Source organism: Sus scrofa, chromosome 13 (genome assembly GCF_054392235.1).
Source record: "Sus scrofa isolate SSC_HxYL_T2T_F1_AM1 chromosome 13, Sscrofa_HxYL_maternal_Yorkshire_Landrace_v2.0, whole genome shotgun sequence".
Classification (NCBI taxonomy): Eukaryota; Metazoa; Chordata; class Mammalia; order Artiodactyla; family Suidae; genus Sus; species Sus scrofa.
In genome coordinates, this window is record NC_139395.1 from 224,140,664 (window position 1) to 224,166,627 (window position 25,964).

At 55.9% G+C, this 25,964-nt stretch overlaps 1 protein-coding gene across 50 annotated transcripts in view; it reads left to right on the top strand.

Moving 5' to 3' along the window:
• The window catches only part of DIP2A (disco interacting protein 2 homolog A), a 103,781-nt gene that overhangs the window by 49,094 nt on the left and 28,723 nt on the right, over positions 1-25,964 (top strand). For 14 of the 50 annotated variants that reach the window (XM_084992421.1, XM_084992422.1, XM_084992424.1 and 11 more), the window contains 13 exons: positions 3,605-3,724; positions 5,386-5,583; positions 12,203-12,294; positions 15,025-15,135; positions 16,197-16,320; positions 16,631-16,740; positions 17,059-17,161; positions 18,496-18,560; positions 18,750-18,843; positions 19,804-19,923; positions 21,395-21,509; positions 22,998-23,137; positions 25,795-25,931. In XM_084992421.1, the coding sequence (XP_084848547.1) occupies positions 3,605-3,724; positions 5,386-5,583; positions 12,203-12,294; positions 15,025-15,135; positions 16,197-16,320; positions 16,631-16,740; positions 17,059-17,161; positions 18,496-18,560; positions 18,750-18,843; positions 19,804-19,923; positions 21,395-21,509; positions 22,998-23,137; positions 25,795-25,931 (1,529 nt within the window). Of the gene's footprint in view, positions 1-3,604; positions 3,922-5,385; positions 5,584-12,202; positions 12,295-15,024; positions 15,136-16,196; positions 16,321-16,630; positions 16,741-17,058; positions 17,162-18,495; positions 18,561-18,749; positions 18,844-19,803; positions 20,169-21,394; positions 21,510-22,421; positions 23,138-25,794; positions 25,932-25,964 lie in introns of all 50 variants that reach the window. The other 36 variants (XM_084992407.1, XM_084992408.1, XM_084992401.1 and 33 more) reach the window with 9 other exon arrangements.

Below are 25,964 nucleotides of genomic sequence, written 5' to 3' on the forward strand. Positions count from 1 at the left end.
TTTATTTCTACTTTTATGTATGTTGCTTCTTTCCTTCTGCTCTGGGTTTTCTTTGCTCTTTTTTTGATTAGTGTAGTTGATGTACAATGCCGTACCTATTTCTGCTGTATGCTCTTCCTTTCCACTTTCCTCTTTATCCAAAATGTGTTTATTGGGATGTTTCTCTATTCATCCTTCTTTCAGGTGCTTTTGGTGCTGCCGTGCCTGCCCTCCCATATGATCTGTGCTGCTCTTGTGGCGGCAGAGGCAGGTAGTTGAGACAGAGCCTGTGCCACAACAACAAATATTTACTATCCAGCCCTTTAAGGAAAAGTCTGCCAACTCCTAATACAGGACAATAGGCAGAAAATATGAGCAGTCATAAATCTCTCTCTCTCTTTTTTCTTTTTACAGCTGCACCTGCAGCATATGGAATTTCCTGGGCTAGGGGTCAAATCATGGCTGTGCCTACGCCACGGCCACAGCAACGCTGGGTCTGAGCTGCATCTGAGACCTACGCCACAGCTTGTGGCAATACTGGTCCTTAACTCACTGACCGAGGCCAGGGATCAAACCCACATCCTCACAGAGACTAAATCAGGTTCTACTGAACCACCATGGGAACGCCACAAATCTCTTTTGATCGTAAAAGTAGTTATAAAAATAGTTCTTCAACATGATGTGCACCCTTTTTCATAATTAGAGAAATACACAGTGTTGGTGGGAATGCAAACCAGTTCGACCTCTTTGGACGGGCAGCTGGTGAGATCTGTGCCTCCTCGTACGTGGACCCAGCAGGGCGATGGTTTGCCCTGAACGCGCATCGTCAAAAGCAGGGAGGTGCATGCGCGTGAGGCCATTCCCTTGAGAACACTGGGAACTGCCTGCTGTCCAAGCCTCTCAAACTGATGGACCAGACCTGCCGCATTCACATTGCGGAGGACAGCGCAGCGCTCAGGCACGTAAGATCTTTATGGAGTGAGGTGACTTTCCAGGAGACGTTAAGTGAAAACGCAAAGAGTAAAGGAGCATTTGCAGTGTATACCACCTTTTGCGTGAGAAACAGGAAAAGAGCGAACTGCCCGGGCATAGGTCTGTGTTTCTACGGAGGAAACACGGGGAAGATGAGCCAGAAGTCACGGGGGACCGGAAGGGAGTGACGTTTCTTTTGAGTTTATCATAGTCGTGACTTTTGGAAGTATGTTCTGCACATTCAAAACCTGAACTTAAAGGACAGGAAGAAGGGAAAAACCCCTAAAGCTAAAAGGAAGTGTAAATAAGCCCCGTTGCGTTTCCAGGAGCCATGTAGCCACCCTTAAGGGGTGATGGGGAGAGAGCTGACGGAAGTCAGAGATCACACGGCACCCGCGGTCCTAGATGAGGCTGGGCGGAAAAAACAGCAAACAGATTCTGAACTGAACTGTTTGGGTGAAATAATTGGAAATTATTTCCTGTCTGTGATAGAACTGAGCAAAGGTGCCCATGTTGGGAGGCACCCAGCCCTGGGGAGCAGCGGCAGAAATGCTGGTGTGGATGCAGGGCTTCTGAGAGCGAGACCTGTGTCTCTTCTGCTCACCTGTGTGCACAGGTGTATTGTGTGTGTAGATGTGTGTGCCTCACGGAAGCCGAGACACGCAGTAGCAATGAGCACACCCGGGTACCCTCCCCACGCAGGAGAACCGAGCTCCTTGGAGAAATGGCTCTTTCAGGACAGGGGCACCGTCGCACAAAATGACCCTGAAACAGCTTTTGAGAGAATGCAGGGCAAAGATTTAAAAAGAATGATGGGAGCATGTCGCAGGCCAGCTCGTACAGGATCCTACTGACTGAACCTGGGACAGTTTGTACACCAAAATAGTTAAGAAAGAGAGCAATTCCTAGCAATCCACGAGTCCTTCCTGGAGAAAGGAAGGGGGGGGGGGAGGAAAAGGAGGGGAAAGAAGGAGAAAGTCAAGTGCCAGCTGTAAACTTTGGGCGAGGGCAAAGCGAGCAAACGGCTCAGCAGCCCTTGCGGTGAACACCGCTTCCGGTGGAACGGTCTGGCGGCTGTGTAGACGGAGGCAAGTTTGCTGAGGATCAGGAGGTTCACGAGGCAGAAGCGCCTCCTCTCACGTTGCTGTTAGTCACTCCAGCCAAGAAGGGAAGGACAGAGGAGGACTGGACAGCACTTTGGGGGGTGGAAGCCGGGGTTCCCTGGGTCGGTGGGCCTCCCGTGCTTCCGGACGTGAGGTTCCGGTACCGTGTCAGCCAGGAGTGCAGCACCTGGACTGAATCATGAGGAGAGCACATGCAGCACACACTGTGTTCTACCCAATAGAAAGAACCAGACTCTTTCAAAACGCCAGGGTTGTAAAGGACGGAGGAATGTTCCAGATGCAAGCAGCCTAAGGAGGCCAGGCCAGTGCAGGTCTCGACTCTCGGCCCCGTTCCGGAGGAAAGCAGTGCCGCGGGAGGACCCTGTGGTGGCGGCTTCCACGCTCGGGGGTGGAGGGCCCCTCGGGCGCCAGTGCTCAGGGGCAGCTGGAGGGCGGCTGGGGTTCCAGGCCTCGCTCTCGCCTGCTCTGCAGGCACGCCTGCTTCCGTTCCCACGTGCTTTTTCCTTGAGCGCTAGTCCCCGTGGCAGGTGCCCTGCTCCACTGGCACGTGTACGTACTTCTGCTTGTTTTCACCCAGCAGATAAGGAACCATCTGAGACCAGACTCTTAACTGTTGGCTGATTTGACATTTTCTAGAATGGTGTTTCTTAATAATTATTGAGGACAACAAAGATTTTAGTTTATGTGGGTTATATCTTTGGATATTTACCATATTACAAATTAAAACTAAAGGTTTTTTTTTTTTTTTTTTTTTTTTTGTCTTTTTGCCATTTCTTGGGCCGCTCCTGCGGCATATGGAGTTTCCCAGGCTAGGGGTCCAATTGGAGCTGTAGCTGCCAGCCTATGCCAGAGCCACAGCAACGCGGGATCCGAGCTGCGTCTGCAACCTACACCACAGCTCACGGCAACGCCGGATCCTTAACCCACTGATCGAACCCGCAACCTCATGGTTTCCAGTCGGATTCGTTAACCACTGCGCCACGACGGGAACTCTAAAACTAAAGGTTTTAAAAAATACTTATTAACTCGTTTAAAAATGACAGTAATAAATTCATTACATCCTAACGTCATAAATCGTACGTGTTTATGAAAACATTTCCAATACAACCAGATGCAGGCCTGTCCGCTGTTGTTGCCCTGCTCTTGTGGCTGGTGTGAGAGCTGCGTCTGGACAGGTTCTGCGCTGGGTCGCCACGTGCTGTGTGGTCTCTGGAAACCGCCACCGTGTGCTCGTGGGAGAGGAGAGTGCAAAAAGCAAAGGCCATTGACGAGCTTGCGAGGCCCCCAAGAGGGTCGCAGGCACCCTAGAGGTTCCTGGGCCACTTTGAAAACCACCAGCTTAGCACAAGTTATAGTTCCTGGAAGGCATTCAGTAAACACGTGTGAAATGAACTAGTAAGTTCCAAATGGCTATTCGATGGGGCCTGTGCTTGGTTAGATGCACCAGGGCTGGAGCATGTGCGCAGCTGGGCCCTGGACCTGGTTTCTGCATCCAGGCCTCAGCACCCTCCCCTGCCTCCCTCTGACAGGCGTCCCCGTGAACAGCCGAGTGTCCTCCAAGATCCAGCAGCTTCTGAACACCCTGAAGAGGCCCAAGCGCCCTCCGCTGAAGGAGTTCTTCATGGATGACTTTGAGGAGCTGCTGGAAGGTGAGCCGGAGACGCAGCTGACGTGCTTGGTGTGAGGCGTGCGGCTGGGCCGCTTGCGGTGAAGGGCCCTTCTCGTCCCAGATGGGCCGCTGTGCGTGGTGGTGAAGTCAGCGTCATGGGGGACACCGGTTGCTGAGCCGTGGGAGCGTCCCTGCTGGCCGTCGAGGGACAGCATCTGGTCCAGTGCTTAGAGCTTTGTGAGACTGCTTCTCGGATTTCATTTTCCGTACATGCCTTACATTTTTTTTTTTTGTCTTTTTGCTGTTTCTTTGGGCCGCTCCCACGGCATATGGAGGTTCCCAGGCTAGGGGTCTAATCAGAGCTGTAGCCACCAGCCTACGCCAGAGCCACAGCAACGCGGGATCTGAGCCGAGTCTGCAACCCACACCACAGTTCACCCACTGAGCAAGGGCAGGGACCGAACCCGCAACCTCATGGTTCCTAGTCCCATTCGTTAACCACTGCGCCACAACGGGAACTCCACATTTTTATTTCAACTTTAAATCTGAGGTTTTATTTTATTTTTTCCCCTTGGTTTTAAAACATTACATTTTCAGCAAATTTGGGGCTTCTTTTCAGAATTTTGGCCTTTCCTCTATGACCGATATATACATATATATATATATTTAGAAAAAGAGAAAATAAAGACATTTTAAAAAAAGAAGATTACCAAGAAATAGAAAGAGGTATAAACCTGTAGAAAGAAAAGGAACAAAGCCCAGCCCCAGAGACCAGCGTGTGACGATGTTGCTGGGCCTTGGGGACACACGGCCACCCACCCTCGGCTGCGTGCACCCCCTGTGTGGTCCCCGCCTGCGGCCCAGCTCTGGTGGCTCCTTGTGCACGTGCTCGGGATTTGGCATGGCTCTTAGGGCATCTTTATAATCGGGTCATGCCTTTTAAATTCAGAGTTCAATGCTGTGAGTGCTTTTTAGGACAGTCTTTCTTATATTTGGGAAATTTTTGGTTATATAGCTGCTGGAAATATAATAGATTTTACTTTATTTTTTTCTTTCAACATAGTTTGAGTTCCCAAACTGAAGAAGTGATTCTACTCTCATCCTTTTTAAGTGGGGTCACCTGCGTCTTAGGTGTTTTTTTATCTTTTTGTCTTTTTGCCATTTCTTGGGCCACTCCCGCGGCGTACGGAGGTTCCCAGGCTGGGGGTCTAATCAGAGCTGTAGCTACTGGCCTACGCCTACAGCCACAGCAACGCGGGATCCGAGCCGCGTCTGCAACCTACACCACAGCTCACGGCAATGCCGGATCCCCAACCCACTGAGCGAGGCCAGGGATCAAACCTGCAACCTCATGGTTCCTAGTCGGACTCATTAACCACTGAGTCATGGCGGGAACTCCTCGGGTGTTCAAGGTGAAAGCCTGGCCAACACTGCCTTGCCTGGGGTCCTTGTATGGGCCTCCTGTCAACAGGATTCATCTTGATCCAGGACCAGATCTCTTTCCATCCTTGGTCGTTTGGTCTGTGACTGTTATTATGATAAGGAAGTCTAAACAAATGATGGTGGCTGTCTCATAGTTGGTATTTTTGAAGAAAAAAATTGTGAGAAAATTGTAAAATTGTAAAAAATTGAATGTTTAACAATGGAATGTATGCCTGGTCCTGTGAAATGCTGATGTTTGCATTTTGTTTTTGCTTGTAGTGCAGCAACCAGATCCAAATCAGCCAAAGCCTGAGGGCAGCCAGATGGCAGTGCTGAAGGGGGAGCCCCTGGCCGCGAGCACTGCCTGGCCGCCGTCACTGCTGGCCGCCTTGCGTCAGTGGGGCACCACGCAGCCCAGAGCCCCGTGCCTGACCGCCCTGGACACTGCTGGGAAGGCCACCTGCACCCTCACCTACGGCAAGTGTCAGCAGAAAGCGGTCAGGCTCCGGCTGAGCCGTAAAATGCTACGTGTCACAGTGCAGACATGCAGCTGGATGCACCTGCTAGAACAGGACACAGCTGGCAGGGGACAGAAACTTGCCTCACCCCCGGCACCCCCCAGGACCACTGCCCTTCCGTCCAGCAGCGGGGACCACTCCCCCCTGGTGGTTCTGAGAGCTCCCATCCGTATGTGCATTTCTGAGCAGAGTTTAGTTTGTCTAACTTTGAACTTTATACAGGTGACAGCAAGCAGTATGTATTTTTTGTGTTTGGCGTCTTTTGGTTCCATTTTACATTTTTATATGATGCGAATCATGCACATTTGGCTCAATGAGTTTCCACAGAGCCCTGGGCCCAGAGGCACAGCCAGGGCCCAGTTCCGCACCCCCCAGCTCAGGCCGGGGCCCTGCTGGCTGGGGGCGTGAGCGTGGCCTGAGCGGCTCCCTCACGTCTGGTGTGGTTCGCTCGTTCTCATTGACGGACCTCACTTCATCCTGAGACTGCGCCAGAGCTGAGGTCCCCCCGAGGTGGTGGACGTCTGGGCCATGTCCCCGGGGGCCTGCTGCGTGTGTGCCGTGGAGCGTTCCTGTGGTCTGCCGGTGGACGTGGGTGCGTCTGTGTTGCTGTGGGCCTAGGGGTTGCAGCCTCTTCCTCAGGGTGTGCTGCCAAGCTGTTTTTTTTTTTTTTGTTTTTTCTTTTCATCTGTTTTCTTTTGTTTTTTCCTTTTTCAGCCACACTAGTGGCATATGGAAGTTCCTAGGCCAGGGACTGAATTTGAGCCGGATCCTTAACCCACTCTGCCAGGCCAGGGATCAAACCCATGGCTCCATAGAGTCGAGTCGGATCGTTAGCCCGTTGTGCCACAGCGGGAACTCCCCAAGCTGTTTTCACTCCTGCAGATGCTGCACCTCCTCCCAGCTCCTGATGCCAGGGGTTGGGGGGGGGTGGCTGTGATCCAGTCCTGCCCTCATTTCAGTCCCCCGTGGCTGTGGTGCTTCTCCTGTGCTTATTGGCCACTTGAATACTTTCTTCTGTGACGGACCCAAATCTGTGGCCGTTTTTCCGTTCGGCTGCTGATGCTTTCTTATGTCTTGTTTCAGATACACCCCTTTGTCAGATACAGGTTTGCAAATACCTTCTTCCATCCTTTGCACTGCCTTTTACCACTTTTAATTGTGGTTTAGATAAAGAAGTCTTTTCTAATGTCTAAGTGTTTTTTCTCCCTTTTTTGGGTACTTTTGGTCCTGTTTAGGACCTCTTTGCAAAACCTAAGGTCACAAAGATATTCTGCTGCCCTTTCTCCTGAAGACTTGTGTTACTTCTCACACTTCACGTTATGTTCCATCTGCAGTTCCGTTTTGTTCACTCACTTTCTCCCTGAGGAGTGTCCAGTTGACCCGCCGTTGTTTGTGGGGAAGGCTGCCCTTGGGCCCTCGGGTGGCGGTGTCACCTGTCAGGTGGAATGCGCTTCTGGCTCTGCTCTGCTTCACCGTCTGCCACCCCCCCTGAGCTCCTGGCGCTTTACGCGTCTCAGTGTCTGGACGTGAGTTCCTCAGCTCTGCGATGGCCCCTCCGGGGTTCCCTGACTGTTCTCGGCCCTTTGCATTTCCACGGAAACTTGAGAATCAGCTCGTCCACTGCAAGTGCTGCAGGGGTGTTGACTGGCACTGCATTCAACCCACATTCGGCTTGAGGAGGGTCAGCATTGTGGGGATTATGGAATCTTCCAGCTCATGACCCTGGAATACTCCCCCCGTTTACGGCCTTCTTTAGTTTCTCTCAGTGACGTGTTGTACTTTTGAGTTCTTTCATTAGATGGATTCCTGTGGTGATGGAATGGATGCATTTCTTCTACTCATTGTTGCTTATAAACGTAAATGCAGCTGAGTTTTTAAATAGCAACTTTGTGTCTAGCCTTCCTGCCATGTTAACAGTGGCCCTTTCTGGATTATTAGTTGGGAGTCGGTGTGTCCTGGGCACACGGGGCTGCTGTGTCAGCCTTTCGAGTGCTGCACCTTGGACTTGCTTTCCGTGCCCCACCGCACGCGCTGGAGCCTCCAGTGCAACAGGACCCTTCTCCCACTTTCATGGGAAGCTTGATGTTCACTATTTGCTGTAGCTTTTTGCCTAGTTTTATGGTCGAAGTTCTTTGTCAGGTTAATGAATTTCTCTTCTATTCCTAGTTTGCTAAAAAATGTTTCTTCATGGATTAGCTTTTTCTGCTATATCAAGATGGTTGTATCGTTTCTCTGCCCTCCACAACTAATTTGATGAATTACATTGATTGATTTTCAAATGTTAAGCAGCCCTTGCATTCCTGGAATAAATCTCACTTGGCTATGATTTTTTTTTTTTTTTTTTTTTGTCTTTTTGGGGCCGCACCTGCAGCATATGGAGTTTCCTAGGCTAGGGGTCGAATCAGAGCTACAGCTGCTGGCCTACACCACAGCCACAGCAATGTGGAATCTGAGCCTCATCTGTGGCCTACATCACCGCTCAGGGCAACGCCAGATCCTTAACCCACAGAGTGAGGCCAGGGATCGAACCTGCAACCTCATGGTTCCTAGTTGGATTCGTTAACCACTGAGCCACAGCGGGAACTCCGGCTGTGATATTTTCAAAATACGTGTCTGGATTCTGTTTGCCAGCATGTGCTCATTAGAGAGATGACTGTAATCCTTTAAGAAGGGGGCTCACTGTGAGGCGCACAGTTCACCACCCGCCTCCACCCGAGGCGAGTGAGGTGTCAGGCCGGGCCCGCCTTCCGCTCAGCACGGCCGTCCTTCCCGGGAGCCCGCCCGGTCCCGCTCTCCTCTGTCCGCTGGGCGGGTTGACTCCCGGGGGCCCTTTGGGTGCCTCATCTGCCTCGGGTCTGCTTCCCGAAGACCCTGGCCTGCGGCGCCTTCTCTCCTTGTCTTGCATTTTGCGTCTGGGCCCCTGCACCCAGGCGACGCGGCTCCTCTTGCCGTCCGTTAGGAGTCGGGCTGCTTTTCCTCTGCTTTGCGGGGTCGTCTTTCCTGCCGCAGCGCGCTCCCGCTGTTCCCGCTCCTGCCTGCGGCCGCCCGCGTCTCCCTCTCTGAGGGGGTCGGATCCGTCAGCGCCCTGAGGCCTGGTGATGGCCTTCGAGTCGTGCGAGGCCGGGCTCTTGCTGCCCCTTGGGGGATAATGTGTCTTTTGCCCCCTGACTGGCTGTGGCTTTGGCTGGCATCCGTTTTCCTCTGCTGTGCTGAGGTGTGGCAGTCTTTGTCATTTTCCTGCTGAAGGTCCACAGGGCTTCTCACACCTGCGGAGTGGTATCTTTCATCAGTTTGGGTAAATGTACAGCCGTAATTTCTCGGTATGGTGCTTCTTCCCGTGTCTCTCCCCTCCTCTGGGGCTCCGACCGCGTCACGTGTTAGCGCCTTTTCTGAGTCCCACCTGCCTTTGAGGTGCTTCTTCCTGTTTTGCGTTCTCTGGCATGTCCACTTCGGTTTGGAGGTTTTCTGTCTTCCTTTCTTCCGATTCTCTAAAACTGATGTATTCTGTGTGACCCTTTCCTGGGGTCCCAAACCGTGGTTTTGTCTCATGTGGCCACTTCTGGCTCTGCCTGGCTTTTCAGAGGTTCCTGCCTGCTGCACAGGCCCCAGGGCGCAGCAGATTCCTCTTCGGCTCCAGCAGTGACATTCGACGGGCGTGCGGCCGTGGGGTTCTTGTCTCGGGTGGGCTTTTGTAGGAACTGCTGTAGAAGCCAGCTTCCCGCCCCAGGCCTTGCTCTGGAGTCCTGACTCCTCTCATTGTCTTTGCTGCCTCCGACAGATGGGTTTTTTGCATTTTATCCAGTTTTGAGTCATTTTGGGTGGGAGTGCGGGTCTGCCGCTGCTGCCCTTGTGCTTGGAGGCAGTCTCTTGCTTTCGTGCTATTAAGATTTATCCACGTTATTGTGTGTGGTTGTAGTGCGTTCATTTCTGTTGAGGAGTGAATATTCAGAATTCATGTATCCGCTGTACGGCTGATGGACTTCGGGTCATTTCCAGTTTTGATTGTGACGGACAGTGCTCCTGGGTACATGGACGTGAGTGTGCGTTTTTGCGGGAGGTTCCAGGTAGGCCTGGGGTTGTGATGTCCTCAGGTTGGTTGGCGGGTCCCAGCCTTTCCAGTTGACGCCTCCCTGATGAGTGTGTCAGCCCACCTTCTCCTGTCCTTGGCAGCCTTATTCATGTAGCTAATCTGGGGAGCACACTTGACTGTGGTGCCGGTTTGCCCTTTCCTGATGACGAAGTAGGTGAAGATTTTTTCTGTTTTTAATCACTTGGGTTTTCTCTTATGGTAAGTGCTGTTGGATCTTTTGCACGTTTTTATGCAGGGTTATTTGTGGGCATTTCTCGTGTTATGGATACCAGGTCTTGTTGGTGGCCTTTGCTGCAGGGGCCACCTGTTGTGGGCGGCCTCCCTCCTCCCTTCCTGGGGCCCCTGCCTCCTGTGTCCTCTGTGAAGACTCCAGTGACCATGTGTGGCCTGTGGCCTGGGCTCCGGGTCAGTTTCTCTAGGAAGACAGCATCTGTCCCGTCCTTGTTCCCGTGGTGCCACTTGGGCCAGAAGCAGAGCTGTCCACAGGCGGGCGGCTCTGTTTGGGACTCTCTTCATCATGCTGACTTGCACCCTGTCCTCTGCCAACACCACGCTCTGCAGACGGCGCAGCCGTGTTGTCACTCCTGACATCCATAGCTGGGCTGCTTCTTCAGGGGCGTCTCGGCTGTTCTCACCCCTGCGTCTCGGCATCAGCTTTACCGTTAGCTTGTCAGGCGCCCTGCACACACCTGTCGAGGTCCTGGTTTTCACTGCCTCGGGCAGGGCACGGAGAATTAGCACGTTTGCGTTACGGTGCCTTCCAGCAAACGTACGTAGCGGTCCCCTGTTACTTCACATCTTTTTCAGTCTCAGTAATGTTTTATAATTTTCCGGGGCGAGACTTTGTGTGGTTTTGGTAACGTGCATTCTTAGGTCTTGGGCTCATCTATTTAAATCTAGTGGTAAGGAGCATCCTTAACTATGTGTGCTGACTGTTTCTTGCTGGGCTGTAGCCATCAGATGGTTGTTCACATGCTGGTGTTGTGTCTGATAGCCTTGCTCCTTTCGGTTATGAGTCGTGACACACAGAGTCATGTTATCTGCACATAAGGACAGGTTTGCTTCTGATCGTTTGGCCTTTCCTGCTGCTCCTCGGGTTGCGTGGCCGCAACGCTGAGTGAAAGGCAGTGTCCTTGCCTTGGGTCTGTTCCCGGAGGGAAGGGCTTCAGCATCGACCATTAATTACTCTCTCTCCTGCCGGACTTGTAAAGATGCCTTTTAACAGTCACACGGAGAAGGAGTTTTTAAAAATCATGAATAATAAATTGTCTTACTTTTTTCACCCTTACTCTGTTCATGTGGCAAATTCTGTTGATTTTCTGTTAAACCGCTGCTTTGCGGAGGTAAAACTAATTTGGTCATGATGCATTATTCTTTTTATAGATAGCTGGATTCAGTTTGGAAATCTTTATGTGTGCCAGTTATTCACATCGTCTTCCTTTGTGAAACTGGCACATGTATTTTTATTATTTTTAATTTTTTAAATGAACAGCATGAATTGACCTTTTCCTACAGGCAAAGGCAGCAGGGTTCTGACTTCAGCATTTCTTCTCATTTATTTCTCCCGCCCACAGTGTTGCCCCGGTTAGGGTTATTTACAGCAAGTGTTGCCTGTTGCCCAGGGTGAGGAGGGTGAGGTGAAGGCACTGCCTCTTCTCCCTGGTGCCCTGTGCAGGGTGGGTGGGAGGGCTGCTTCCTGGGGGGGTGGCGCCCCTGCCCACCTGCTGCCCAGACGTCTCCCTGATCTTCACTCTCCTGTGTCTGCCGGTCCACTTCCTCAGGGGACCATCCGCCAGGGCTGGGCACCCCCCGGTGGGCTGGGTACCTTTCAGGGAGGCTGGGCACTTTGGGGAATCTCTGGACACCTCTGGTGGGGGGCTGGGCACCTCCAGGAGGGGAGGTGTGGAGGCAGGACTCCGTGGAGCCGAGGGCCGGATCCTGGGGTCTGGATGTTCTCGTTCCCCCCCCCGCCCCGTCCCCTGGAAGCAGATTACGAAGCACCTCTCTGTCTTCTTTTGAGTGAAAAGTGGGGAGGAAGCTGTGCCCACTTGAAAACTGTCATAAAGGTTAGATGACCTAGACGCCACCCTTCCGAGGGATACAGTCGCGGCATGTAGTGACACGAGATGCATTCGCAATGCAGTGTTGACTGAAGAAAGGGTGAGGCGTGACCCTGTTCCTCGAAAGTTACACATGTGTGTGTGTGTGTGTGTGTACATGTAATAGAAACAATGCTTTTTCAGCTGGCTTTCCTATATTCTAAATTTTCTACAAGAAAACACTGTTTTGTTTTTCTGTTAAGAACAACAAATGTGTAAGTTGTTTTTAAGAGAAAACTGTGTTCATCACAGCATCGTGCCAAATACACACCGGGCATAAACGACCTGAATCTTCGGCCGTAGAGGAGTGATGGCAGGATCGCCACATGAAAATGTTAGTTCCTAGTGTCTTACGCTGGGCATTGCTTACTATTTTTATTTTATTTTAGGCAAACTTTGGAGTCGGAGTTTGAAACTAGCTTATACTCTACTGAATAAACTGACTAGTAAGAATGAGCGGCTGCTTAAACCTGGAGACAGAGTAAGTAACCAAGGGTAACTTTGCTGCAGTGAGAACAGGGACTAGAGGTCCGTTTCATGTTCTCTCCTCGCTCAGTTAGACCTAAAGCATTGATGCCAAGGCGTTGAGTCAGCAGTGAAAACACGGTGAAAGGGGGAAGAGTTTGTACAACAGCCCTTCCCTTTATTCTTCCCCAGGCCGTGAACCGGTTCCTCACCTCCCTTTCTCTTTGACGGCGTGTGTGTTGATCTTAATAAAAATACTCCTGTCGGGTGGTAATACATTGTGTGTCCAAAGCCTACGTTTGGTGAGGAAACGTTGACTGACTGTGAAATTCTGTGGCTGCCGTCATCTCCTTCCCTCTCGGCCACCGGCCAGGATGGGGCACCGAGGAGGCCAGCAGCCTGGCTCCTCGCCTGCCCCGCCTGGCACGGCCAGCAGTAGCCACCCGGGCTGTTTGCGTTGACCCAGATTAGCTGGGAGGAACATCTCAGTTCCTTGGTGGCCAAACCGCATTTCCAGGGCTCAGCTGCTGCGCGCCTGAGAGCCCAGAGGCAGAGCAAGGTTCCGCAGGCCGGCACTGCTGTCCACCAAGCTGGACGGACCCACCTACAGGAAGAGGTCCAAAGGGTGAGAACCCACAGACTCGGCCCTGGACTCCCCGGGGGGAGGGTGGCCTGAGGCGAGATCACCCCGCGGGGGAGCTGAGTGGGCAGCGCCCAGGGCCTCCGTCTCTGGTGTGAACCAGTAGCCGGAGACCTTTGGGGGAAACGTCAGTGTGGAGGAGAACAGCCGAAGGGCAGGGAGTTGGAAGGAGACGAAAGGACGATGCTCGTTTGGGGGGGGGGGGTGGAAGCACCCAGGGACCACGGCTCCCTTCCTAGAGGCTCAGCACACGCGAGGGCGAGGTCGCCCTCCTCAGACCTTTTCAGTGCAGGGCTCTGGACGCCGGGCACTCTTCCTGGGAAGCTCCTAGAGGACAAGGCAGTGGTCCTTCAGGGGGCGACCAGAACTCCGGGCCGAGGAGCAGCAGGTGGGGCCGGGACGGAGGCCCCAGCAGCAGGCAGTCAGCAGCTGGGGAGGCCTCTCAGCTCACCTGACTGGTTGGTTATTCAGAAATGCTGAGGACAGGTTTTGACACCCAGGGAACATTCAGGGCAAGCTGGCCGGTAGGTGTGCAGGAAGGGAGCCCCTGAAAGAGGGGTGCTGTTACCACCAGAAGGGAGCGTGCTTGGCTGTAGAAATGGAAACAGAACAAGAATGACACCTGAGGGTACCTGGTGCTTTAGGGGAAAACCTGTAGGAACGCCTGCTTATGTTGTGCTTTAAAATGGTCTAAGAATCACTAATCTATTTCTCTTGAAAAAGCTCTTTCAAGGATGAAGACTTTCAGATACTTTGCGGACTAGAACCCATGTAGTCAGGTTAATTATGAGAAGGTTGACAGAGGCGTCCCCTTGCGATGTAGCAGCTAGGATTCGGCACTGTCGGTGCTGCAGCTCTAGGAACTGAGGTCTCAGCTCAAGCTGCTGCAAGCTGCAGCCAAAAAATAAACAAAACAAAATAAAAGAGCGACAAGATCACAGTGAGTTGGTGACCGGACATGGGCAGCAAGTGCATCCTCCTGTGATGATACCCGTTATAAAACACACAGGCACACTCTTTATCACATCTCTAAAAACGTGTGCGCTATAAAATGACCAGTCTCAGGGCGAAAGGTCACAGCCCTCAGCTGGGACAGCCACGATCAGCATCAGCTTTCAAAGAGCTTTGCCGTTTTCAGTAAATTTCTTGGAAGCTGGGTTTCCAGACGTCAAGGACAGTGAATACAGGTACACATTAAATTTGGTCTTTTGACAGGCAGAAGGCTCTGAGCTCTCCACGTTCTGTGTCCTCGAAGGCCCTGTGTTAGCAGTCTGCTCAGAGGCTGTTCTGACCTTCCACTTAGGTGTCAAGCCCACAAAACCTCATTTCATGAATAGCGTTTAATGTCAGGAGCGGATGTTGGGATGATGGGAGAAGAGAAGGGAGAAATGGCATTCACCCAGAGTCACCGGAAGTGAGGTGCATGTTCAGACGCTTTCAGGCATCAGATAGGGCAGCGTGGGCATGGCCACTGAAAGGATGAGAGCGGGGGGCACAGGATGTAAGGTGTTTCGGAAGTGGTCGCCTTGGGAAAGGGGGAAAGGTTACAAGGGGTGTTACTTTTCATGGGTGCCTTTTGTCATTTTGAACCTGTGTTTTAAACATTTCTGATAAAAATAAAAGGAAAATGTAACCTGGTGTGTCATTTAAACATGGCAGCGTGGTGCTCAGGTGGGCGCAGGGAGGGCCCGTGGAGACCCGAGGGCGAGCAGCTGGGGCGGTCTCACTACGGAGTCCAGCGCCCACCACCTTCCCTGTTAGGCGCCAGCTTGAGTGAAGGTCTGTCCGATTTCACTTTGATGTCAGGATCTTTTCTTTGGGGAGATGGTGGGTGATGGTATCATGTCCTTCTCTGAGCTGCTGCCGCCCAGATGCTCCGGGGGCAGAGCTGGATCCAGACCCCACAGGCAGACCCAGCTGGACCCGCCTTTAGACTCAGGAATTTAACGTTATTTTGTTGCATGTGGAGCAAAGACGTCAACCTAAAACGATACATGGTTACATGGTTGAGGGAACTTAAGGACCGAAAGTTAACCCTGAGTTAAATCCCGTCTCGGCAGGTACTCGGATGGCTGGATCTCACCGTTTTCCTCTGCACTCTTGTAGGTGGCGCTGGTGTTTCCGAATAGTGACCCTGTGATGTTCACAGTCGCGTTCTACGGGTGTCTCCTGGCGGAGCTGGTTCCTGTCCCCATAGAGGTGCCGCTAACAAGAAAGGTAGCGGCCGCAGCCCGACTCGGGGTGCAGGGCTGCCAGGGTCCGCCCTGCACCCGACACGTCCCCTCACCCTGGGCGCCATCAGGAGGCGGGGGACAGGTGGGCCGGGGCTTCAGGCAGCAGCTGACCGCAGCATTGTCCGCTGGTGAGGACACTGGACCGTGTTGCTGGGCTGGAGAACCGCTGGAATTTCCCAACGGAAACAGGCACGCTGTCCTCCAATGAGTAGAAGTTCGGATTTGCTGAGACCCTGTTAAACGTGCCTTGATCAATAAGGGTCACTGCTGGGGGATGAGGAGACCGTTACAGAGCAGCTCGCTTCCCAGCGGCGGTTCCGAACACACAAGGTGGAAACGCTCGTGTTTCTGCCGCGTCCGTGACAGCAGGCTGCTCTGTGGCTCACCAGTGACTGCTGCGGGGTGGCTGATGGCCTAGGTAGTGGCTACCTCTCAGGCATAAATAGCAGTAATCTGGTCATTGCAAGCCTTACCATTTAGGGAGTGGACATGGCGTGTGTTTTAGAAAGTCCGTTTTTATTGTATCCCACTGTTTAGGCAGTTGTTATCATGAGCGCTGTCAGCAGGAAATAGTCAAGAACCCCCCACAACAAGCAGCATATTCCCAAAGGGTAATGCATGATGAGCAGATTTTGAAAACAAGGATTTGGACTAGAGTTCGTCCAGCTTACAAGAAGAAAATGATAAAACTTTACTGAGGGACGTATTCTGTGTGGAAATAATTACGGTTGTTAAAGGCCAGCCCTCCCCAGATTCACCTGTAAACGTCAAACACGAGTCAAATGCAAATTCCATTGCTGTTATTTTTGGAGTTTATTAAAACGCTGCTAAATGTCATTTGCCAGGAAAAACTTTGAGAGGTTGGCCCATTACCCAGAACTTTGTCGTGGCAAAAAAAAGTACCTTTTAAATTTTCAAAGAATTGGATTTGATGCGGATGAAAATCCAGTGTGTACAGGACTGAATTTGCTCTAGAGGTTTTTCAGGTGTGAAAAGAGAGCCCCGCTCCGTGCGAGCCAGCCTCTCCCGCTCCGTTTTCTGCAGGACGCTGGCAGCCAGCAGATTGGGTTTCTGCTGGGCAGCTGTGGCGTCGCCCTGGCCCTGACCACGGACGCTTGTCAGAAAGGCCTACCCAAGGCCCAGACCGGGGAAGTGGCGACCTTCAAAGGTGGGCCGAGTTCCCTGCCGAGCTGGGCCCTCAGGTGTCCCTCCCGGCTGGTGACCATGACAGAGGTGGAAGGCCCTTTAGCAACCTTGTTTTAAGGCCTGGGTGAAACTCTCTCCTCACCTGGTTCAGAGTCTAGACCCGTGCCGTCTGGCCTGGCAGCCGCCGGCCATCACACGGCAGTCGCGAAGGTGAAGTGAGACAGGGACGGCTCAGCTGTCAGCAGCTTGTGCCGCATGGAGGCCAGAGGTGCTGGCACGGGGAGTAGGGCCCTCTGACCCTCGCCGTGCCGTGTCCCGTCTGTGCCCTACAGGTTGGCCCCCCCTCACTTGGCTGGTGATCGACGGGAAGCACCTGACTAAGCCCCCCAAAGACTGGCACCCATCAGCGCAGGACGTGGGGGCCGGGACCGCCTACATCGAGGTAGGACTCCTCCTGACGAGGCTGCGACGGGCCTTGTGCTCAGGGCTTGTTTCCCCGAGAGCATAGCTGCTGCCGTTGAGACCGCAGGCGACGGCTGCTCCTGTGCTCTCTGTCCACCCCAGAACGATAAGGTTGCACTGAGATCCTTCCAGGTCCCATGTGTGCCGGCTCTCACCTCGCTGCCTCCGGGGGCTGTGCACTCTTGCCCTCAGCACCACCCAGCTCTTCCTGGAGGGAGTCCCTGCCAGGTCTGGGCATGAGAGAGAGACAGCCCCCAGGAACATCACCTAATGAGCCTGTGCTTTTGAACTCTTTCAGTATAAAACCAGCAAAGAGGGCAGCACGGTGGGGGTTGCTGTGTCCCACGCATCCCTGCTGGCTCAGTGCCAGGCTCTGACCCAGGCGTGCGGCTACACAGAAGGTAAGGGCATGTGGGTGGCTCTCCAGCTGTGCCGAGGCACCTGGATGCTGTCCTGCGTGGGGGGCCAGCCCCGAGTGGCATCTGCTTATTCCCGGTTGTCGGCTCGCATGCTCGGGGCCTCTACCTCCTGGTCGGTGGGGTTTTCACGATAAACGCATGTGCATTTGACTTGGTGGTGCATGAGACCCATTGGCCACCAGTTCACCTGCGCCCTGCGGGCAGTTGAAGCTGTGAGGCAGTTGCATTTTCTTATCGGGTCACACCGTCCAGTGTTCTCTGTGGCTGGCTTTGGCTTACACTGTCACACACACGGACGTGCCCATGGGGTCTTTGTGGTCATAGCTTATCTCTCGGTCACGCACAGGCAGCTCCCCGCTTACCGTGCGAAATCAGATGTGTAACGTAGGGAACTTTGCTTCTTTCCATTAAAATACTGGAGTAGAACCAAAGCAGAAGGCCAGTAGAATGGTGTGTGCAAAGTCTAGAACACGTGTTTAAAAGCAAGGAGTAGCTGAAGGCCAAAGACGTCAGTGGACCTTAGCAAAAGGATTGCAGCTGTGTTCAAGGGCTTACGTACGTTTTTAAAAGGTCTACCAACTCAGGTCCCATGGTTTCCTTTTCTTCGGAGCCCGTGCTAACCGTGCATATGCCACCTATAGTTTGGGCTCCTTGGCCAGCAGGGCAGCCCGTGCAGCATTCTTGTTCAGCGTGTGGCAGCTCTTCCTGGCGCTCAGGTCAGACCCTTCCTCACGTGGGGTTCCCTCTTTGGTGCTCCCGGCAGCCCTGGGCGCTGTCCTCTGCCTAGAGGGATGCCTGAGCGAGGCCCCGCCAGAGCATGGCTGCAGCTCCGGTGCAGGGCTGTGCTGAGAAAGCGGCCGTGGGGCCGCGTCCACTCCCGCTCCCTGAAACGCCCCTCACACCCTCTGGAAGACACAGTGGGCAGGAGGGAAGGAGCGGCCTCCGGAGGGAGGTGCCACAGGGAGCACGGCCTCCGCTCTGGGAAGTCAGGGATGTGGGGGGGTGATGAGCGAGCGGCCCGGGCGGGACGCGGGCTCGCCCGGTGCGGCCCTGGGGTGCTCGCAGCTCCCGTCTTCACGTGAGTGACCGGCACGCTTCTCTCATTTCACGTGCAGTTGTCTGCCCCGTCCTCTGGTGGGTTTCCAGCGATCGGAGTCGGTAACCGGGTGGCCGGGTAATCGCTGCCTGGTATTTGGAGACGCTGTGTGTGTTTCCTAAAACTCTTCTGTCAGGGATGTGACCGTCTCAGGCTTTCTCTGAACACGCACCTGAGTGTGGAGAGGGTCAGCCGTGTAACCGTCTTTGTCCACTTTCAGCTGAAACATTAACGAATGTGCTGGATTTCAAAAGGGACGCTGGCCTGTGGCACGGAGTGTTGACAGTGAGTGTCGTGCGCCTGATTGTTGGAAGGAGGCTCTGCCGTGTTCGTGTCCGGGGGCAACGCCAGCCCCTGTTTTTAGGCGATGGGGTTATGCTTTGCTGGTGGGGCTGGTGGGAGGGGTGTCCTGTGAGCAGCACCCCACGCTCTGCCTTTCCCGGCGGGGCCGCCCCACTGCCGGTCTCTCTGCAGAGCGTCATGAACAGGATGCACGTGGTCAGCGTCCCGTACGCGCTGATGAAGGTGAACCCGCTGTCCTGGATTCAGAAAGTGTGCGCCTACAAAGGTGAGGGGGGCATCCTGCTCAGTCGCCTCGCCGGGCAGTCTGAGGCCATCCTGGGGGATTAGGAAATCAAAGCCAGAGGCCGGAGGGCAGCCTGAGGTCGACACACCGGGCCGGGCCTGACTGCCAGCGCTGGAGGGGCCTCAGGAGGACAGCTCTTCTCCGCAAGGGCAGAAGGCGCCTGCTTTTATTCTCTCACATAAATACTCTGTGCTCATGCCTAGAAAGTTCAGCTGGTTTTGTTCGAAGTTACAGCTCTTCAGGCCACCAGTAACAAAACTCTGTATTCACGCACAGCAGCTCAGGGCACAGGGCGACGGGGCTGCCCGTGGGGCCCTGCCCACCCACGGTCCCCCTGTGGTCCGCCTCGGTGCTTCCTGAGCGTGGCCACCCCTCAGGTCCAGTCGCTGTTCTGGCTCCCCTGTGACGGGGCCCGAGGCACCCTTACCAACCCCTGCCTGCGGCTGGCCCGGGCCTTTATTCGCACTAGCTTCTCCTGGGTGCCACGTGGGCCTGTTCACCTGCTGACAACAGTGCCCATTCCCAAGTGTGGACAGGGGTCCCCTCCTGTGGCTGTGTTGGGAGCTGTCTCTGTTTATCCAGTTTAATGGAGGAAAAGCGAGGCCTGGGGGCAGCGGGGCTGGGGGCATTTGGTGAGTGCTGCCGGCTAGCGAGGGCGCGGTCAAGATTGAGGCCCAGCCTGTCTGTTCACATCCTGGGCTCCTCCCCGCACCCCTGCATCCCCGAGGCTCCCCCGTGCGACTGTGGGGGCAGCAGCTCAGGGTGGGGCAGCAGAGACACAGGAAGCAGCTGTGGAGGGATCAGGAGAGGGTTCCCAGGAAGGCAGCTGAGTTGACGGCGTCCCCATCAGGCCCCCAGGTTGACTTTGGGCGGAACAGGCTGGCGGGGAAGACGCTGGGGCGCCGCGCCCCTGACTCCCGGCCACCACCCGCTTCCCTGCAGCCCGGGCCGCGCTGGTGAAGTCCCGCGACATGCACTGGTCTCTCCTGGCCCAGCGAGGACAGCGGGATGTCAGCCTCAGCTCCCTGCGCATGCTGATCGTGGCTGACGGAGCCAACCCCTGTGAGTGCCCACAGTCACGGGCTGGGAGAGCAGCACCTGCCTCTGCAGGCCCAGCTGCCAGGGGCCTGGTGGAGCTGGGACGCTGACCCGGATGCGCTTCCTGCCCTGGGACGCGGGGTCTCTCGTGGTGACGCGCGGATGCGTCTCGGCGCGTTAGGACTCTGCATTTAAAGCAGCTCTGACACAGTCCACACAAGGGACAGGCCTGAATGAGCCATCTTTCTTAGGCACTGACCAGAATGCAGGTACAGACTAGAGCCTGTCCGGGCTCCCGCCCTGCGGCCTTGAGCCCAACTGGGCCTTTTGGCCACTCCGTGTTCCTGCTACCCCATGTCCTCTGGCCTCGGCGCCCGGGCTCCCCTGGGGTCTGAGTGGAGCTGCTGGTTGTCCAGGGCCTGCCTGCTCAGGGTGTCTGTGGGACCCCCTCAGTTGACCTTGGTGGGCTTTCTGTGCAGCACAGAACCCTTGAGGCAGGGGCGGGCGTTATCTCCCTGCTTAACACCGTGAGTCACTGTTCACGCCATGCATCTGCCCTGGACCAGAGGCTGGCCTTCATCCAGACCCTGTCCAGTGTGGCCCTGACACCCCCAGCCCTCTGGTGCCCTGAGCCTTCCAGCACCCACGGCCTCTCGTTCCTCCACCCACACTCGGCCCCTCGGAGCCCCTGCGTCCTGCTTCAGAGCACCCCAGAGCTGCTGGCTTTTCTGCGTCTGCACCTGCGCCCCCAGCACAGCCTCCAAGCCACCAGGGAGCCCCTCTCCAGGCTACCCACCCCCGCCCCCACCGACCTCAGATTCCTGCCACTCCGTGTGCCCATCACTTCCCTGTGGCACTGAACCACCTGTTTGTCTTGTTTGCCCCTTGGTTCCCCCAGGGCCCAGCAGAGGCTGGGTGCAGGGACCCGTGACCTGGCCCCCTTCTTTCCTGGGGCCTCGCTGCGGCAGAGGGCTACGGGTTGAGGTGCAGCCCCAGGGTTCTGGCAGATGTAGGCAGCAGCGCCCAGCCTCCTAGGAGCTGAATTTTCGTACCCTGGTGCCTCAGATGGGCCGGGTGACACTGGCAGAGAGGCAGGACAAGAGCTAGGCTGCCCCTGCGGGAGAGGCACAGCTCTGAGGCGCGTCTGCGAGAGGTGCTCACGTGCGCCAGCCCCCGCCCCCCCCCGCCCCACGGCAGACCTGTGCGGAGACGCGGCGGGGCTCGTGTCAGGCGGGCAGGGCTGGTAGGGAGATAGGTCTCAGTTACAGCACTGGCGGGTGGGGGACCGTAAATTGGCTGCTGCTTTGCAAATTGGCTGCTGCTTTGCTGGTGACGTGAAAATGCATCCTGTTTTCTGTGGAAAGCGCTGCCCCCTCCCCAAGGAGACCTGGCCGGGCTCACTGTGAGGGGCGGGTGCAGCCTCCAGCTTGGCACCTGGCGTCCTCCGGAGCTGTGCGTCCGTCCCCTTCCCTCCCGTGTCCACCGTCTCCTGCAGGGTCCATCTCCTCCTGCGACGCGTTCCTCAATGTCTTCCAGTCCCGAGGGCTCAGGCCGGAGGTCGTCTGTCCTTGTGCCACGTCCCCGGAGGCACTCACCGTGGCCATCCGCAGGTAGCTGATCACGCGCTGTCGTGTAGACTGGAATTCTTCCTGGAGCCGCTGAATTGCCGGTGGCAGCAGGTCGATTGGCTCCTGAGCGGCAGAGATCACGAGCAGGCAGGTGCCCAGGGCTGCCCTGGGCGCCCCGCTCGCTCGCCGCTTGGACAGCACGTCCCACACGGGCTGGCTTTTCAGGAGGAGGGCAGTAATGGCTCTGGGTTCTTGCAACTTGGGGGCTGGTTTTTCTGAGTGCTGCTTAAATCAGGAAGGCCTCGTGTCCTAGAGTAAACGTTGCCACCCGGGCTGGCCCTGCTCCGAGGGGCGGGCAGGCACGCTGTGCCCATCCACCGTGGACGGGGTCCGTGCCTGCGGGACGCTGACCTTCCCAGAGGCGCCCCAGCCGCCTTCTCTGCTCATCTGCTTGAAGGTGGACAGCGAGGTTGGGAGGCTTCACAGACCACCTCGTGCTCTTTCCGCACCCCACGCTGTGCCCCGGGCCCCGCAGGTGTGCCCTCGGCTCACTTTCCTGCCCAGATCAACCCTCTGCTCACCCGGGCCACTGTCCACAGCCCCCCAGGCACATCCTGGGAAAGAGGGCAGTGTGCTTGTAGCTGAGGGTGGTTTTGCGTTAATGGTCCACCCTCAGCTGTTGCTGGAAGGGGAGTCGCAGTCGCAGTCTTGTGCTATGTTCATGAATTTATAAGTAGTAAAAAGTAACCCTGTAGTTTTAATAGTACTTAGCATTAAAAACGGCATCTTGGAGTTCTCTTGTGGCACAGTGGGTTAGGGGTCCGACCTCCTCCCGGCCGTGGCCTGGGTCACTGCTGCGGATTGGGCTCCGTGCCTGGCCCAGGACCTTCCACACGCCATGGCCAAAACAAGAAGAACCAACCAACCAACAAGTGGCGTTTCTATCCTTCACAGACCACGAGGTGCTCTTCATTCCCTGTCCCATGGCGGTTGCTTGTGCTCAGCAGAGGAGCTTTGCTCCCTGGAGAAGACACGCATTTGTCTCTCAGCATCTCGGTGCTGCTGCTGCTGCGAGACACAGTGCTCCCACTCGTGGCTGCAAAGAGCAGCAGTCCCCTGGTTGCCTCTCCCACTGCTTTCCCGTGGTCTCTGGGCTGGCACAGGGCTGGCCGCTGCCAGCCGTTCTTCCTGCGTGCAGCCCGGGCCTCTCGCTCTGGTCTCAGGGTGCCTGGCTGGGTGCCCAGCACCTTGTCGCTCTGCTCCCTTGCTGCCTGGGGCTCAGCAGGCGTCCCAGGACAGCCTGGTGGAAGTGGTTGTCACGGGCCCCCAGGCCCCCCATAGAGGCATGGGTGGGGTGGGGTGGGGTGCAGACCTGTGGGGACGCCACTGCCCCGCCTCGGTCCCGTGGCCAGCGCCCCCGCAGCCTGGCGCAGAGCGGCACTTCGCTGCCTCGTCCTGCTGGCGAGGGGCTCTGGTCCCCCCCTCCCCTGTGGGCTCTGTCTCTGTCGGCTTATCCAGTTTTGTTCCCAGGCCGCCTGACCTGGGAGGCCCCCCTCCAAGAAGAGCTGTGCTGTCGATGGGCGGCCTCAGCCACGGGGTGATCAGAGTGGACGCGGAAGAGAAGCTCTCGGTCCTCACGGTTCAGGACGTCGGCCAGGTGATGCCGGGAGGTAAGGTCCCGGCTGGGAGAGTCTTGTCCTGTGACCGAGTGACAGCAAAGGCTCTGGGAGCACACGAGTAGCAGGCGTCTTATAGTGATTCCCTGTGTACATTAGAATTTTAATTGGTAACATTTTTTCAGTTTTTTGCCTTCCTTTGTATCAAGTTTCAAGTTGCTCTAAAATCTGGGGTGTGTACTTGGCTTGTGACCCTGTCTGGCTCTGCGCTGCTGGGGAGGGGGTGGCAGAGCCCACATTCTGGAAGCCCGCTGCACGCCAGGCAGCCTTCATGCCTCTCCTGCTTCGAGGCGGGCAACCCTCCGTGCCCCTCGATGGTTGCGAGTGACCGGTGCTCGGCTTAGCTCGGCGAGACTTGAATGACCACCAGGTGGGCAGCATGGCCTGAGGTTCCTAGGGTCCCTGGGCTCCAGAGAGGCCCCGGGCTGGGAGGCGAATGAGCTGTGAGCGGGTGGCAGCGCCGTTTCGCAGCAGCTCTCCCGCAGGCGTGTGCACACATGCGACGCCTGTGCAGTGTCTCCTGGGGGTTATGAGCAAAGCCTGGCCCGGGAGGCCCTGAGGCAGCGAGTGGGGGAGCGCCCTGGCCGTGTTCTGCCCTGGCCGTGGTGATGCCGCCACTGCTCTGATTCCCTCCTTCTCACGCCAGCTCTTCTGGGTCCCCGTCAAGTGTCTAACCTGCCTGGTGACCTCTGGAGACCGTCCCCCACTTCTGCCTTAGTCACCAAGTCCCAGAGCTGCCGGGTCTGTGGGCTCCCAGGGCCCAGGCCCTGTGTCTGCAGCTCTGCTTCCCACAGGCACACGTACGTGCCCAGAGATGAGCCACCCTCGCTGGCAAAGTGGGAACCAGGGGAGGGCCACGGCCAGCTGGAGGCCAGCTTAGAACAAGGCTGGGCCTTCGCAGCTATTTCTAGTTTCGAGTTTTCAGCGTAATCTCTCTCCTTCACCCGAGTCTGCCAAAACCAAGGCGTCCTCATCCTGTGGAGTGCAGGAACACCAAATGGGATCTCACTGGTTCGTAGTCACCACGAGGCAAGCCCAGTGGTTCGTCAAAAGATTTGGTGAAGGGAGTTCCCATCGTGGCTCAGCAGTTAACGAACCTGATTAGTACCCAGGAGGACACAGGTTCCATCCCTGGCCTCCCTCAGTGGGTTAAGGATCCCGCATGGCTGTGGCTGTGGTGCAGGCCAGCAGCAGTAGCTCCAATTTGACCCCTAGCCCGGGAGCTTCCATATGCCACAGGTGAGGCCCTAAAAAGACCAAAAAAAAAGACGATGAAAATATTGTAACAGGTGATTGTTTTGATCGAGAGTGTAAGGACTTTCACAGCGGTGCTCGTTTTGCTTTTAATGGAAACTCCAGGGTTACTGTGTCCATGCTCCCGGGCGGGGGGGGATGTACCTGCTCCCCTGTGTGTATGTGCGCGTGGGTGTGTACCTGCTCTCCCTGGAGGGGGGTGTGCCTGCTCCCCCGGGTGTGTGTGTGTGTGTGTGTGTACCTGCTCCCCTGGGTGTGTGTGTGTGTGTGTGTACCTGCTCTCCCTGTGTGTGTGTGCGCGTGGGGGTGTGTGTGTGTGTGTGTGTACCTGCTCCCCTGTGTGTGTGTGTGTGTGTGTGTGTGTGTACCTGCTCCCCTGAGTGTGTGTGTGTGTACCTACTCCCCTGGGTGTGTGTGTGTGTGTGTACCTGCTCCCCTGTGTGTGTGTGCGCGTGGGTGTGTACCTGCTCTCCCTGGAGGGGGGTGTGCCTGCTCCCCCGGGTGTGTGTGTGTGTGTGTGTACCTGCTCCCCTGTGTGTGTGTGCGCGTGGGTGTGTACCTGCTCTCCCTGGAGGGGGGTGTGCCTGCTCCCCCGGGTGTGTGTGTGTGTGTGTGTGTGTGTACCTGCTCCCCTGGGTGTGTGTGTGTGTGTACCTGCTCCCCTGAGTGTGTGCGCGTGGGTGTGTACCTGCTCTCCCTGGGGGGGAGGTGTACCTGCTCCCCTGAGTGTGTGCGCGTGTGTGTACCTACTCCCCGGGAGATGTGAACCAATAGAAATAACTGACCAATTGCCCCTCCCTCATCCTTGTTGCTCTGTCTTTTGGGGAAAGAGTCACGTAGGAAATCCTCCAGAAGAAGCAAAAGAAGGAGAGTGCGCAGGCCTGCAGGGTTGTTCAGTTCGTGCCTGGATGGCTGAGTTCCATTTAGGGACATGGCACGTTGTGGGTGTGTTGCTCTAGCAGAAGCCTTTCTGGACACCTGCTCTGTGGCACGCGGGCAGTTAGGGCTGTAGTGACCAGACAGGCAAGGTCCCCAGAGCGAGGGGTGGGGCGCAGGCAGCCGTGTCAGTAAGGATGCTGCGTGGCAAGGCCAGAAGAGGGTCTGGGGGCCTTGGGAGGGGCCACGGGAAGGACCCGTGCTGGGTGGGGTCTGTCAGGCCCCCGAGTGGAGGGCAGCGTCCCAGGCAAAGGTGTGAGGTGGCGGCACCGCCCGTGGGCTCCAGAGGAGGAGGCCCGAGTCTGCGTCACTGGAGGCGCTTTGTGTCACCTCCATGTACCGAGCTGGACGCACAGGCCTGTGGCTGGAGGGACGCGCCCTCCTAGAAGAAGACACGTCCGCCCTGCAGACGGCGACACGGCCTCTTCTCTGGCAGCGGGCGAGGTGTCGTCTCTTTTCAGCTAGCGTGTGTGTTGTGAAGGTGGAAGGGACCCCATATCTCTGTAAAACGGACGAGGTGGGAGAGATCTGCGTCAACTCCAGCACAGCCGCCGCGGCCTACTACGGCCTGCTCGGCATCACCAAGAGCGTCTTTGAGGTGCGTGCCGCGCCCCGACCTCTCTGTCGGGGC